The 14,976-nt window shown below is 37.6% G+C and overlaps 1 protein-coding gene across 16 annotated transcripts in view; it reads left to right on the top strand.

Annotated features, from left to right (window-relative positions):
• ARHGAP12 (Rho GTPase activating protein 12) overlaps positions 1–14,976 on the top strand; it is an 82,123-nt gene that overhangs the window by 40,532 nt on the left and 26,615 nt on the right. For 10 of the 16 annotated variants that reach the window (XR_008464694.1, XM_054190071.1, XM_054190068.1 and 7 more), the window contains 3 exons: positions 2,206–2,346; positions 3,967–4,047; positions 11,877–12,002. Coding sequence is in view for 15 of the 16 variants with exons in the window: in XM_054190071.1 (XP_054046046.1) it covers positions 2,206–2,346; positions 3,967–4,047; positions 11,877–12,002 (348 nt within the window). In the remaining variant the exon portion in view is untranslated. The remainder of the gene's footprint in view (positions 1–2,205; positions 2,347–3,966; positions 4,048–11,876; positions 12,003–14,976) is intronic. The other 6 variants (XM_054190067.1, XM_054190065.1, XM_054190064.1 and 3 more) reach the window with 3 other exon arrangements.

Below are 14,976 nucleotides of genomic sequence, written 5' to 3'. Positions count from 1 at the left end.
ATAGCTCTCTACAGCTACCTGAAAGGAGATTGTAACAAGGTGGGGTTGGTCTCTTCTCCCAAGTAACAAGTGATGGGATGACAGAAAACGGCCTCAAGTTGTGCCAGGGAAAGTTTAGATTGGATATTAGGAAAAATTGGAAAAATTTCATCTCTGAATGGGTTGTCAAGCATTGGAACAGGCTGCCCAGGGAAGTGGTTGAGTCACCATCCCTGGAGGTATTTAAAAGACGTGTAGATGTGATTATTTGGCAGTGTTAGATTTGTGGTTGGACTCAATGACCTTAAAGGTCTTTTCCAACCTAAATGATTGTATGATTCTGTGACTATTATTATTATTATATGTGTGCCTTAAAGATAGACACATTAACAGTCATTCTTATTAACATCAGTAGTTTTTCCAGGAGAATTGTCATTTTGAAGACTTCTTAGTTTTACATGTGTGTGGTGTTTCCTCAGTATCAGGAGTTGCTTGGAAGAGGCAAATACAAATGCACGGTGTTATTCGGTTATAATTCCAGTTAATAGTAATAATAGCAATGTCCAAAGTCTACTGCTTTGATTGAACAAGTGTCAATGCACTTAATATTTAACCATTAAAACACAACGTAAACTTAAGTATGTGTATACAGTATAGCTATCTTATAAAACAGTAGTTCAAATGGGACTGATAGGACTCTTATCAGCTCCTCAGTCTTAACTCTTCAAGTGTAAAAATGAGACTGAAGACTTGGGTTTTTTTGCCCCAGTGGTTAGAAACTGATGCTTCAGAATTTTGTGTTACCCCATGTGCAAGAGAGGTGGTGTTCTTTAATCGGTAGTTTAGATGCTTGTATTCTGTAGGCTGTAGAGGATACTTACATTTTCACATTATTTTATTAATGACCCAAAAATTTCCCATGGGTTTTTCTGTGCTTGGTAAGCTGGCTCGTGTCAGTGTAAGGAGTTTGTGTTGCGCAAGTGGTAAGGTACTCAGAAAAGTAACACCAAAACCTGATGTGATAATCATTTGGAAATGTCACTAAACCCATAGTCTATAAAACCACTGAATTTTAAAAACTGGTGTTTTTAAAAACTGGAATTTTTTTGGTAAGATTTAAGCTTTTCAGGAGAGGTTTTTTCCTAGTTTAAAATTGAAAATCTGCCTGTCTCCTGCTTTATAGTGTGTTTTTCATCCTTTTACTTGTGTTATTGAACCTTAGTCAATATTTAACTGTCATTATTTCCGAATAGCAGGATGTGTTCCCTCAGAAGTGTTATGTGTCCTACTAGCTGAGGATCCAAGATAGCGTGAAAGGATATCTGCACTGAATTCCTCAGGAGGCTGTGGCGTAGAGATATTGTTGTGAGAGATGAATGCAGGGAGATTTTTTGTGTTTGTTTTGTTTGACCCATGGAATGGCTGCTTTGAATAATAACTACAATATTTTAGCAAGGAGATGAACAAGGTGTATGAGGGAACAGAAATTGTTTTACATGTGTGTGCAAAATGTTTTTTCTACTTTACATGTCAAACTTACTCCTTACGTTATAATTCACTTCTACCTTCAGAAAATCATCTTATACCTCGGCTAGCTGTGCCTGGTAGAAAGCCTTGCTTTTGCGTTGCTCATTGTCACACGCATCAGAGTTGGAAGGAGAAGAGCGGAAATTCCTAATGTTTTAGGATGCATTGCATCAGTACTGTAAAGTGCCGGTACCTACAAAGGTGCAACTGGAGTTTCAAGTTGTCTTGATGAATATTGTGTTTCCAGATACTGTTTGGGAAGGGAAGAAAAAGATTTAGGTATGAAAGTTGGGATGTTGCCACAAAACCAAGGTGGTAGGTCTGCCAAGTTTTTTGAGGCAATGCAGGTTACTAAAGCTCACTCTCTTTTTCATTCAGTAATGTAAATTTGTGGGAACAAAATTTAGATCAGCAAAAAAATCAGAGCTTAAATTTGAGTAGCTGAAATCTGGTAAAATAGAATTTCAAAAAATGTGGATCGGTATAAACCAGTTGTTCTGGAAATATTTTGAATTGTCTAGCAAATATAAAATATTTCTGTACTCTAAAAAATGCATCTCTTATTCTCTGATGTAAGATAAAAATGTCAACTCCCTGAATTTATTACTATTCTCTTTCTAGTCAAATAATCTTTGATCTTTCAGATTTCAAAGTGCTTTCTTTCTCAAAACTGCCTTGTATGTTTCTGACTACTTGTAGCATCTTTCATCAGAAGAAAACGACCACAGTTCTTGTTACAGCCAGTCAGATAGTCAGTATGGTTCTCCTCCAAAGGGTTGGTCAGAAGAGTTGGATGAACATGGTCAAACCTTATATACCAATGACTATACTAATGAAAAGGTACTTTTTCCTTCTTCTCATCACATTTTCTAAATCTTTTCCACTGATTCACTGTTAGAAATGCACATTTCGTTTCTAGAAGTGAAAAGCATACCACAGCAGTGTCTCCTTTTGTTTTTTAAATATGCACAAAACTTTAGCAACTGAACTGACTTGGCTTTTTCCCTTTTCTTTACCATCCAGAAAAAAGCTTTCTTATTTCCAGTCGGGTATCAGATTACATTAAATGCATGTCTCATGTATAATTTTTTTTAATTCCCACCCCCATCCCCCACCCCCAGTCCTCTTGCTTACACTTTAGGAAGGAACTTCACACCAATATAATGTTTTTCTTACTGTCTTTTAAGAGCTGGTCTTGTCTACGTAGACCTTCCAGATATGATGGTTTCAAACTGAAAATAATGCTGCTTTGTCAGTTTCATCGTTTTCTTCACTAGAGATTTTCAGTACTGCTTTCAGATGTAGACAAACTTCTTAAACTACAGCTGTATCAGCAGATTTATGTTCTATTCTAATTATGTAATTGCTGTTGACAATTTTCTGTGATTCTGGGCATGTCATTAAAATTTCTCCCATGTAGGAAAAATGACTGTTTATATTTGTAAAGCAGTCCGTTTCTCTGATTGTTCACTAAAGTTGAATAGCTGCATTTTGGTTGGTTTTGTTTTTTTTTTTTAACTTCAAAAATTGTTCATTGGAACTGTAGTTTTTTTACTGTATTATAGCACCACCTCTTCTCTAGTTGATTTTTAAATAATTGAATTTCATGTCAGTTTTGGAATTTTATCCTGCTTAATCTATTTTTGCTAAACATCTGTAGTGCACATTCCTCTATTTTGTCAAATATGCAATTTTTTTTGTTTGTTTAAATTGCACTGGGATTGGTAGAAAACAGTGTTTCCTATACTAAACAGGATCTTGGAAGGCAGTCTTGTGAAACCTGCTTGATCCAAGAGCCTTGCTGTGAGCGCTTCCGTGCATATTTTTGTGCGATCTTCTTGTAGACTTTTGCTCATTACAGTTCTTTCCTTTCTGCATAACTAGACACAGTTGTCATAGTTTTACCTCCTTGACTGTGGGAGTTGCTTATAGAGGTTACAGAAATTATATTATCTCCTTCATGATTTATTTAGGAACTGCATCTCATGTTTCTGTTGATGTTTTAAAAATGGAGTTGTTCGACAAGTGCAATTATCTCTTAAATTATCAACAGTTGCTGGTTGAGCTTCTTGTAATTCTGTAATTTTATGCATGAAATCCTTACACAGACCTGATGCAAAAATTATGCCTCATTAAACTGACACTGTAATGTTGATAAGAGTGAGATATGCCATCTTCAAAAGTATCTGTTTATTACAATCTCTTGTGTGATATTGCAGGACTACTTTCTAAGTAGTTACAGAAGGAAAAAATATTAGTGAACCCAATTCAGGAAGCTGAAAACTGTGTTGTTGTCATTGCTAACTAACCTTGGTTAAGTTAATGGAGGTTGTGCACTAAAAGCTGCTGAAGTGGATGGCACTTTATTAAAAATTAACTTTAAATCCCGAGTATCAAAGATTTAGTATGTTACGAATGTCACTCTGATTACATTTCCTATCAACACATTTCTTTCTACAGTGGATAAAACATGCAGATGAACAAGGTAGACCATACTACTACAGTGCTGATGGTTCCCGATCAGAATGGGAGTTACCTAAGGTGAGTGACCTAAAAAAGAAACTGACAACTTGGGGCTTTCCCCTCCTCCTCAATAAACGTTCCATGGGGTCTTTAATGGGAGTTATTCAGAACAAGAGGACTTACATATTGCACTTAGTTATTTCTTGCATTTTTGTGGAATCTCTTGATTGTGAATAGAAAAAAAATACCCAAGGACTATTCACATGTCAGAGAAGATCCTGTATCTTTGCTGATCTGAGGTTTTCATGCAAGGCTGCAGAATAATATCCATGATTTTGCTGTGATAAAGAAAACCTTTATAGGAAAAAAGAATTTATTTTTTTTAACTACAAAATATTCCTGAGAAATTAGTCTATTTTTAGCACGCTCCAAAATGCTTATACAGACAGGTTTTGAAAAACAAAAGCTTCAGCAGAGTCCTGTGGTATATTTGAGGATGACGCGGTTTCACCAGAAGTGTATTCTGGTGTGTATTAATTTTGTAATGAAATGAGGAATTTGTAGGACAGCAACAGAGCTAGAGGCACTTGGTAGTCCGAGGATGTACCTAATATTATTTCATTCTCATTTTCACTTTGAAAAACTATAGGACATTTGTCATAATACTTCATTCTGTGACTTCTGCAGTGCAGGAGGTTTTGACTGTGCAGAAGTTGCTTTCCACTAAAATAGATTGAGTTTGGATTTGAACTAAATAGCAAATTAAATTGGCTTTAATCCAACTACAGTTAGTCACAAAGATAATCCAGAACTGTTAGGTGAGGCATACTAGCATAGAGGGATGCGATCTAGTATTTGTGTTAGTGAATGATATCCTAGTGGTTCTAAACAAACATCTAAGTTCCGTTGTATTAATAGCCACCTACAGAATAAAACAGCCTCTTGTTTCGGAGTTTGTGATCTGATGTGCTTTAGTTCTTGTTTTTATGAAAATTATCACATATTGCTGTTTTCACTAATTTTCGTTGAAAATTACTTCTCATGAGCCATTTGGGCAGAACGTACTCTTTAATTGCTTCTTGAAACTAGTAAATCTTGGGTGGCAGTAAATATAAGGTTAACAGAAGTGAGCAAGCAATTGACTCTTGGATTCACGACCCCAGAACCTGTGTATTTCCAGAAATCCTTAGCTTTTGCCTCTAAACACTCTGGAATAGATTAAATATTTCAGCAAAAGATTTAGCTAATTTCTGTAACGATATATCTGAAGAACATACAGCAGAGATGTTACGCTTGTGAGTAATTGAAGCGTGATTGAAGATCAGAAATCTTACTGAAGCTGTTTCCAAAAGTGCTTAGGAACAAATGAGTTGGAAAGCCAACATAGACTGCAGAACTTCTTTGAAGAAAAATAATCTAGACTGAAAACTCTCATGAGTGGTGAGAGAAATTTATAGAAAGACTTCAGCATTGTAGCTCTTGCTTAAATGAAAATTAAGTTACTAGGGAAAAAACCCTACTCTTGGTCAGTTTTTTCCCCAGTGTATTTAGTTCAAATACTGCCTCCAAAAATTTGTTGAGAAATAAAGTGATGGAATGGAATGGTCATGTAGTGCTGTTAAGCCAGAAAAAGAAGAAAATAATTTTTTTAGGTGGTTCTTGATAATCTGGACTTCATTAGAACTAAAAATTATCTGGAGGTTTCTGGAAATAGCACATTAGCTGAGCTAATACTATAACATTAAAAATCTTCTCTGTTACAGCGTTAACCGTAAATGTGAACGTGCTCGGGAATAACACTTGTGTGTTAAAAACTGTGAGGGTGTATGTTGGGGGCAGGGGGCAGTTACAAAATAAATTACTTTAGACAGTCTCATAGAAAGCCCTCCAGTCATGTATATTTAAATGACATCTAGGAATAGCTGAATGCCTCTGGCTAAAAATGTCATCTCAGATGGAGTAGCTTTGACAACTGCTGAAAAGTCCATTAAGGCTCACGATGAGTGTGACCCAGCTTTTTGCAGTGGAAGAGGAGAACGTACTGAATTATTCTTTAAAATGGATAATAATCTTTAACCATAACTTGCACTACATCTTGCAAGAAACTTTGCGTTTTCTCCTATGCCTGTGCATTGTGCTGCATTCAGTTGTTGGTTCTTGCCAGTTATTTAAAAAACCAACCAACCAAAAAACACCAGCAAATAAAAGTTCGCTCCTGCGTGGATCACTGTGATAAAATGTTTCTTTCCTGTGTAGTGAATGAATAGTATCTAAATCATGTTGAGAAAGGCTACAACCCTATTCCAGAAACTTAGTTTTCTAGTAAGAGTTATATAATTTAAGCAAATGAGAAATTGCATTAAGGAGAGGAAGAAGTTAAATTGATCTCAGGAATGAGAACTTTCTAATTTCTAGTTTAAAAAAGGTAATCTATCAAAATGACAAAAAAAGTGAGGAAAAACTATGTAATAAATATTGAATAAGTAGCTCAAAAGGGCGGTAGAGAGGACAACCTAATAAAAATTTGAGATTAATGGTCTCTCAAATATTAAAAATACGTTCCTAGGCGGGTATCTGGCATAACAATTTGATGTTTGACCATCCTGTGACTGACCTCTCTGATCCACGAGTAGCCTTTGAAAGAAAATGTGTATCCTGTAAGCCTCTGGAGTGGACTCATAGTTTTGGTGTTAATATTTCCAGACTGATACTGCAATTGCGCTTTCTCTTGGCAGAAGTTCCTGCAGCGTTAGCTCCTCTCACTGTATCCCCAGAGGAAGCACTAGGTAGAGGAGCTTCATTTTTGGCAATCTGAATAGATCATCAGTCTGTTAATTCACTCTCTCTGCACTAGCAATGTTGGGTATGAGCTCAGGGACCTCAATTCTGATGCTCAGGTGAATGATTTTCCTGCTGGAGACCTGAATGTAGTCAAACAGAGCATGATCTCTGAAAAATTACGATAAAACACAATACAGGTAATATCAGGAAGATATGCAATCAAACGGTGAAATAAGATAAAGATCAGAACGTGTAAACAGGGTCTGGTTGTCTTATGGTAAATTTGTCTTGTTCTGAGCTGAGCTACTTGATTTGAGGTAACGTACGGTGTGCGTTGGCGGCTGTATCTACTGTAAGTCAATGCACTAAACAGTATCATTAGCAATAGTGAACCAGCGTCGCGTTCTTGTCATAAAATTTGGGATTGCTTGGCAAAAGTTGAGGTAGTATTAGTTGATGGGAGGATCTAGATGGATTTTAAGGAGAACAGTTCAACTGATAGGACAAATGGGAGATAAGTATGAAAAGGCAGTCAGATTTTTTTTTTTTCTTTCTCTTTAATGGGTGTATTTGTATTCAAGAGGCCTGGTCAGGTCTTCCTCATTAGTCCTGGTGTTTGGTGATTCTCACCCCTCTCCCCTCCTCCCAAATAAGATGGGGGGTGGGGTAAAAGTGCCCCCAGCTTATGCTTGGGTAAGCAGCAGGGTCTGTGGCAATCAGTGGTGACTTGAGGCTCTTCAAAAATCAGCAGCCTTACTGATCCTGAGGGTTAAAAGGTGAAGCAATGGACATCTGAGGCAGCAAAGTGAACAAAGTGGGAAATCCAGAGGTGTCTTTCAGTTACTTGTACATTTGAGATAGAGCTGCTTGTCCCAGTGGCCTCCTCGTTCTGTGTAGGTTCTGTTCCTTCAGTGCAGCTGCTGCTTCCAGCTGCTGCCACCCAGCAGCGAATGAGGATTCTTCTTTCCCTAGAGAAAGAAAGGGAATGAAGTCCTTAAAAAGATGAAAATTATTGGGTTTTTTATGTAGGTTTAAGAAAAATGTGTTATTGATTTAGTTCATAAGAAAAGCAAAAGCTGTAACATAAGTATTATGTCCATCGCCACAACAAAAAAGTTTATTCAAAGCCAACAACAGTAGTAGCACTAAAGAGTGGTTTTGTTCTGAGGTAACATTTAAAATTTTATAAAAAAAATTCTTCAATTTTAGACAGTCTACTGGGACAACTACAAATAATACGGTAGAGTGCTAGAAGGTAGTAGGATATCAGAATATTTTTAAATGCTGCTGTTTTGATCTCTCATTGCAAGAAGGTAAAATGCTTAACTTCAGGTCTTTACTAATTTTTACTGTCTGTTGCTTCTCACTCTTTTCTTCCTTCATCCACCCAGTTCCTTTCATCTGGCTGAGGATGTTGTTAACGCAAACCAAGAAGAATCTTTTTTTTTCTGTTTCTTAAAGCTGACAGATCTGTGTCATCTCCATAAGAATGGGGACAACTGCTACAAATAACTCAGAGGTGTTGCATTTATTTCAGTCACAATTAGGCTAGGACAGAGCCTTGAGCCGTGCCACGGATCAGGTTAAAATGAAATATAAATCACTTGGCCAGTTGAGAGGCTTAGAAAATTTTATTCTAAGGCAAAGAGAGCTTTTAAATAGCTGGTGAAGGCATTGAACAATTTCAGCAATGAAAATAACCCTGTGTGACCTGAATTTACGTCGCTGGTGTCCTTATCCTATGCCAAGAGCTGTTACAACAAGAAGTCTGTGTTACCTGGTGCATGCAGTCAGAGTATGAACAACGTGCTCCGGTCCTCCCTTTTTGGTAGGAGATTTTCCCAATGAAATGGGGAGCAAATGGAACTGATGTGCCGGAGGGGTTAATGTAATGGGAGAAGCTTGAGTTTGTGGAGGATTTCAAGGAGCAGTAGTGTGTATATTTGGAGTTGTGTGACACATTATCAAAAGCTTTAGAATTCAGAAAATAACATTGCACCCTAAGACGATGCTATTAAGGCACGTAGTGCAGCAGACGTTGTCCTGCCAGGCAATGTGTAGTCTTGAATGGGTCGGTTTTATTGCAACATACGTCCCTTGCCTGATCTCTGTCTTGATATTACAACAAGGCTTAGGCATATAAAGCCTGCTTAGAGTTCTATGAAAATAAGATTTTGTGCGAAGCAAGGAGAGCCCAACCAAGTTGCTTATCATTGATGATAAAAGTGGGAAATATAATTTTAAAGGCCTATAGGAGAGGCAACAGCTCAGCAGGTGGGAATCCTATACAGTGTCCATAAGTGATCCTGACCTGGAACTGTACTGCAAGGCTTTTTGAAGTAGGAGGATGCTGGGGAGAGGTGGTGCCGGTGGGGCAGACCAAGGAGTAGCAGCAGTGTAGGCATCTGACCTGGCTACTGAAAGCTCTGACTGCTGCTCTCCAGCCAGTGAGCTCGACCCAATCCAGAGCATGGCTGATTTGGTTGGATAATGCAGAGTCTGAAACAGTACCTGTATCTCACTGAGATTCTCTTTGGGCATCACAGATCAATCCATTTATTTTAAAAGTGGAGGCTTGTCTTGAGCCCAGAAATACACAAGCTTTCTCCTTTTTTTGCCCTTAGTAGTGTGTTCTACCATTTGTTAATGAATAAAACAAACAATCCCCCCAAAACAAACAAACAAAACAAACCATAAATGCTTCAGCAAAAAATGTTTATTTGACACCTCTGTTGTGAGAAAATGGGGCAAAAATGTCAAATGTTCTCTTTAAGGACTTGTTAGTTTACTAACACTTTTTATATCATCAATGCAAATTATTTAAGATACATGGCTAAGCATTCTGGGTTGTTAGCAGTGCTTTGTTAATGAGCTCCACATGCTGTTGCTTTGCTTTCTTGTTAAATGTTTTGTAAAACTAGAATTCCATATTACTTTACTGGTCTTTTATCCTTCAAGATGGGGTTGTCTCTTAGCTAAGTTGACTCCTGGTGGCTTGTGATGGTATCAAAGGCACCTTTTAAATTTAGATCACCTGTAATTAGGCTTGTGCATATATACTAACTCAATATAGATTTAAATTCAAGGAACATTACTTTAAAATAACTCTCTGACTGTTTAAACGTAAATTCTTCAAATTACTCAAATGGAAAGCACATGGAGGATTTCCATAAGTAATATTCACCAGTGTCACTGAAGTGTATATATCTTTTTCTGAAACAAATGGTTCTGTTTCATAGCAAGAAATATATTTGAATTACTCCCGTAAATGCTTTGGAATTGCTGCAAGGAATGCAGTTTGTGGCAACCTTCTGCAATTTAGACATAGTTTAATTGAAAACTGTAATATGGGTGATTTTGCTGCGTATTGCTTCGTTTGCTGACACAGGTTGAATTGTAGGAGCATCTGCTGAGTGGATACTTCCATAACAAGACAGGAAGCTGGTATTAGCTTTCCTGCAGCATAAATGATGGTTCAGCTTTGATTTAACAAGGGAATGAACAGAGAGTTGCTTAAACCTCACCATTGTAAGGAAGCAGTTGTCCTGTGAGTGTAAATGTGCTGAACCCAATACAAAGTCAGTGTAATCTCAGAGGTGAATCTCTACAGTGACAACCAATTCATTTCTGTCTTTGCATGAACTACCAAATTTTAGTCTCAGTACTGCAACATCCATTTACTTGGAAGTGTTTAACTACTGTTGTGCATATTGTAATAATTTAATGAAACACTGAAGTTGTTATTTACCTTTTAAGCATGTATTGACTTACTGGAGCATGAACTCTATTCATTGTAAAATATAAAGCTAACACGGGCATAGTGTCTGTCATGGGAGTAGTAGTGCTGGTTCTTTATTTGGGCAATACACGTAACTGTGTTGTACAATTGTAGCTCAAATTTAGTGTTTATGTTATTTAGGTTAAATCTTGCCATGCTTTGTTGGTATGAATAGGTGTAGGTTATTCTGCCTTTGAAGACCTGAGGCTCTGAGCTTACAGTAGGAATCGGTAGCAGAACTATAGAATTTGGTGTGCTTACAAAGATTAACGTTTTTAAATAAAAAGGGCCCTTGACTTTCCTTTGTTACTTCTTACCCAGTGGATTCTAGTCATTTACATGACTCTACAAATGCTGCCGTAAGTTTCTGTCTGTGTGCAGTTTTTAGTCTTCTGACACTTAATAGAAACAATGAGATTTTTAATGACTTTAAAAAACCCATATATTGATGGTGTCTCTTCTTGTTTGTATTTTCAGTATTGAACTTTGAAATATTTTTATAATTCTTTATAATGCTACCTTAGCGCTGCTGGTAGTGACTTAAAATGGCAATGCTACTAATTATAAGTGTGCTGCAATGCTGAGATCTATTTAAATGCTGAGTCTGTCTCATGGCCTTCACATTTTCTCAGCCTGTACATCTTTGGGTGCTCTTGAGTTATTAGAAAAACTCTGTTCTGATAAATCCGTTCTCTCCTTGACTGTTACAGCTCTGCTGAGTCTTAAAATTATTTCCTGCTAAGTATTTATTTTCTGTGCTTATGTACATTCCACACCAGAAAATCCTTTCATAAGTAATTTGATGTGATTATTTTGAAAAAGCAAGTCCTAAGCCCTGTATCTCCTCTCCAAGGCATCCTCAGCCTTCAGGTCACAGAGAATTGTATCCAGGCAATCATAACTCTCAATCTAAAAATATCTTACTGCAGGATAACAGGGTTTTCCTTTGCTTACACAAGAGCTGGACAGATGGTATAGTGCAGCTGACAGTTGCACTCAGTGAAACATGACAAGTGAATGTTTAAATCTTGTATTTATTGTAATTCCTTAGTGATTCTCAAAATGCTGGTTGGTTGCAAAACCAGCAGTAAGCTGTTGCACAAGAAATCAAACATCTATCTGCCAATGGAGAGTACTGTCCCAACAGTCTTAGTTACTGCCTTGGAGAGGACTACAGCAGAAAGGAGAGTTCTGAAAACTGAATGCAAAATAAAGCCAAGGCTATTTGCACACCCTGGGTGACATCAGAAATCTGAAAGTTTGCACTGTGAAGGTGTGAGAGTGGTATGTCCAAGTCCTGTTTGCGTGGATTAGATTCTACTTACAGTTTGATTTTTCTCTTCTTTAGTATAATGCTTCACCACAGCAACAGAGAGATATAATAAAGAGTAGGAGTCTGGACAGGAGGCTACAAGAACCAATAGTTTTAACAAAATGGAGGCACAGCACAATTGTGTTGGACACCAACGATAAGGTAGGAGCAAGTTAAACAGCATGCTGGAATACCAATTTTTTTCTGATGTGCGAAGTATTTAACCTAGCAGAAACGAGTATGCATGAATTTCTGAAATCTCGTTTTTCTTATGTTCTATTGCATCATTGTGTATAACATTCAGTGAAACCATGGGCTGTTTAATAACTTCACTACTATTACTTTGTGAGTAGTAGCTCTTTTCTTGTTATCCTTGAAGTATTTTAACCAGTGTTCGTTCAGGATTTGACGCATACGACCATTTTACTTATAATTGGGAGTATCCCAATTCAGTTAAGGGTATGGAGTGTAATTAAGGTATGAATTCAAGAATTATGGATGTGGGTGAGGTTCTCATGTAAGGTATAGTGATATTTCATGCCTAGATATTTTAATTGTAGGAAGCACCAAGTGGGTGCTTTCAAGGTGCACTTGAAATATTGCAGATGAATAATTGACATATTCATAGAATTGAAATAAAAGTTAAACTTGCTAAAGTAAAAACTATGCCTTGAAGACGTAAATAGTAATATTATATAGGGGATTTATCCCTTTAATGACTGTTCCATTGATCTCCACTGTAATATCTCAAGGAAAGAGGAAAAGCTGTGCGTGGTTACAGCAGGGTTGTGCGATTGTTATTGAGGGATGGAGGACAGAACTGACAGTGCTGAAACACTTGGCTTCGATCCTGTCCAGAGCTGAGCTGGGTGTTCAGTCTGAAAAGAGCTGTGCGTCAGTAACGAAACCTGTCTTCTGCCTGTCTTAGGGCATATTCTTGATAGTCTGTTTTGGGCTGTACAGTAACAGATGCCGTTTAGGCCAACAAGGAGACAGAGACTCTCCCTTGCTCTCCCTCCGGTTTGATTTATTTTGTCCCAGCCGTTACTGCTTATGCTGGGACATTCTGCTTATGCATGAGGAGAGTTGGCGTGAGCTGAGTGGGGAGGAACTGAAATGGGTGTTGTAGGGTGGAGATTTGCTGGTTTCTGTAACTCCAGATTCATGGAAACAGAAATACTCTGTAATGCTGAAATCTTAGTGCAGACTGCTCAGAATGAGATACCAGGAAATGGCATTGTAAGCGCTCCCTTCTTCTAAAGACACAGGGAAAAAATAAATTAATATAGATTTGGGAGTATGGAGAAAAGCCTGTAAGTGGGACTGTGTAATTGCAGACGTCAAAGGCACACTTAACTGGACAAAACACAGTAGGTGTAATTAAAATGGATCTGCTGCCCAGAATGTTACTTGTTTGACCTGTTGTTTCCGTTATGTTTTAATGGCTTCCCTTGTTGAAATGGAGTATAGGAGAGTGGGTTGTCATGAGTTGACTTAGTTCCTCAGAATAGGATTTATTGGATTTGATTTTAAGCTTTTGAGCTGTCAGTTTAGACTGTATCATAAGTGGTGCTGAGGAGGCAGTGGACCGTGCTTGGTTGGAGACTGCACCTGCAGGCATTAGTTTAGCTCAAGTGATTCTGAGGTCCCTCTGCTGCTCCTTTCCCCTCCCTGCTCCTCCGTACGCATCCTTCTGTACCGAGTGTGGCACGGCACTGCATGAGAGGCAGCCTAGATGGAGTCCTGGTAAATCAAAGCTGAGTGGACACGTCTAGCCTCATGTGCAGTTTACCCTTGACAGGTATGAACAATTCTGCTGGAGATAGCTTAAAGTTTTGCCCTCACTTTTAAAGAAAGAGGTATCTTTTTATTTTTTGGCATAAGATGTACTTGTGTTTTGGAACGACCGTTATGTAGTGCTGCAGGGAATGAAGAAGCTTTTGCAAAACATTGAATAAGTGGAGTTGTTTACTTTTCTTCAAGACCCAATGTTCAAATACCAAGACCTTAAACCTAGTGAAACAAATATGAAAGTGTACAAATACCTAGTATAATAACCAAAAGAAACTGCATATATGAGCGACGATTGTAAAGTCTAAGTCAGTAGCTTAAATTTCCTTTACCAGCTTCAAAACATGCAGGCAACATGTATTTTTTAATGCTAAGGAGACTATATAGTTCATATAAAGCACGATGTTAACGATTTGAGAAAACTAAAAATGTGTAGTGGAGCAATAAACTAGTGCTTTGTGGAAAGACAAAATTTGTTTAGCGCATTGATGCACCCATTTTATTACCACTGGCAAGCATGCTGTTACGTATTCTGCTTTAAATTAGTGTGTGAAAAGGGAATAGTTCATGACTGGATTTCTTGGTCCAGAGTTCCTTAGTGTATGAAAGCTATCTCAAATTCAGAATGAAATAGAAAGAAAAACAGCTGGTATTTGGCTGGGTAGGCACATCAACCCAAGTTAGCTTTTTAGCTGACTCCTAGGGAAGCTATTTTCTTTTTATTTTCTTTACTTGTTTTTCCTGGAAAAACAACACAACTCAATTCTATGAAAATAGGCCAGTCAAAAGAGTGCTTGAAATGTGTGTGAAAGTATGGGTTGCCATGGCTGACAGAATTAGATGATATCAAATGTACTTGTTAACTGTTTATTGGCTGTGGCACATAGGTGTATATAGCCATCATCTAAAAAAATTGGTAAACAGAGGAAAAAATACCTTCCTGGGAGGGACAACGTTGATTTCCTTAATTTGAATGTTTTTTTGTTTGTTTTTTTTTTCACTACAGACATCTGAAAATATGGAACACTTAGGCTCTTCTTAGGATTGCTAATGTTCTCTGTTATTGTGCTACTAAAAGAACTAGTGGGCCACTTCTGTAGGTAGATTTACAAGTGAATTTTAAAGCATGGGTGTGCAGTGTTATGCAATGCTGGAAAAACAAACTGAATTTGGGAGAGCTATCCAGGGAATTAAAGAGAGGGAGGGGGAGAAACGTGTTAATGGTAACAGAGAACAAATGACATTTTTCTTCTATTTGAAATTCTTTACCAGATTTTCAAGCGGTGTATGTGTGCAAAGCAGTCATTACTTCAGAAGAAACTCACATGCCTTTTTTGTTCCAGAT

Source organism: Rissa tridactyla, chromosome 2 (genome assembly GCF_028500815.1).
Source record: "Rissa tridactyla isolate bRisTri1 chromosome 2, bRisTri1.patW.cur.20221130, whole genome shotgun sequence".
Classification (NCBI taxonomy): Eukaryota; Metazoa; Chordata; class Aves; order Charadriiformes; family Laridae; genus Rissa; species Rissa tridactyla.
This window is presented reverse-complemented; position numbering and strand designations above follow the sequence as displayed.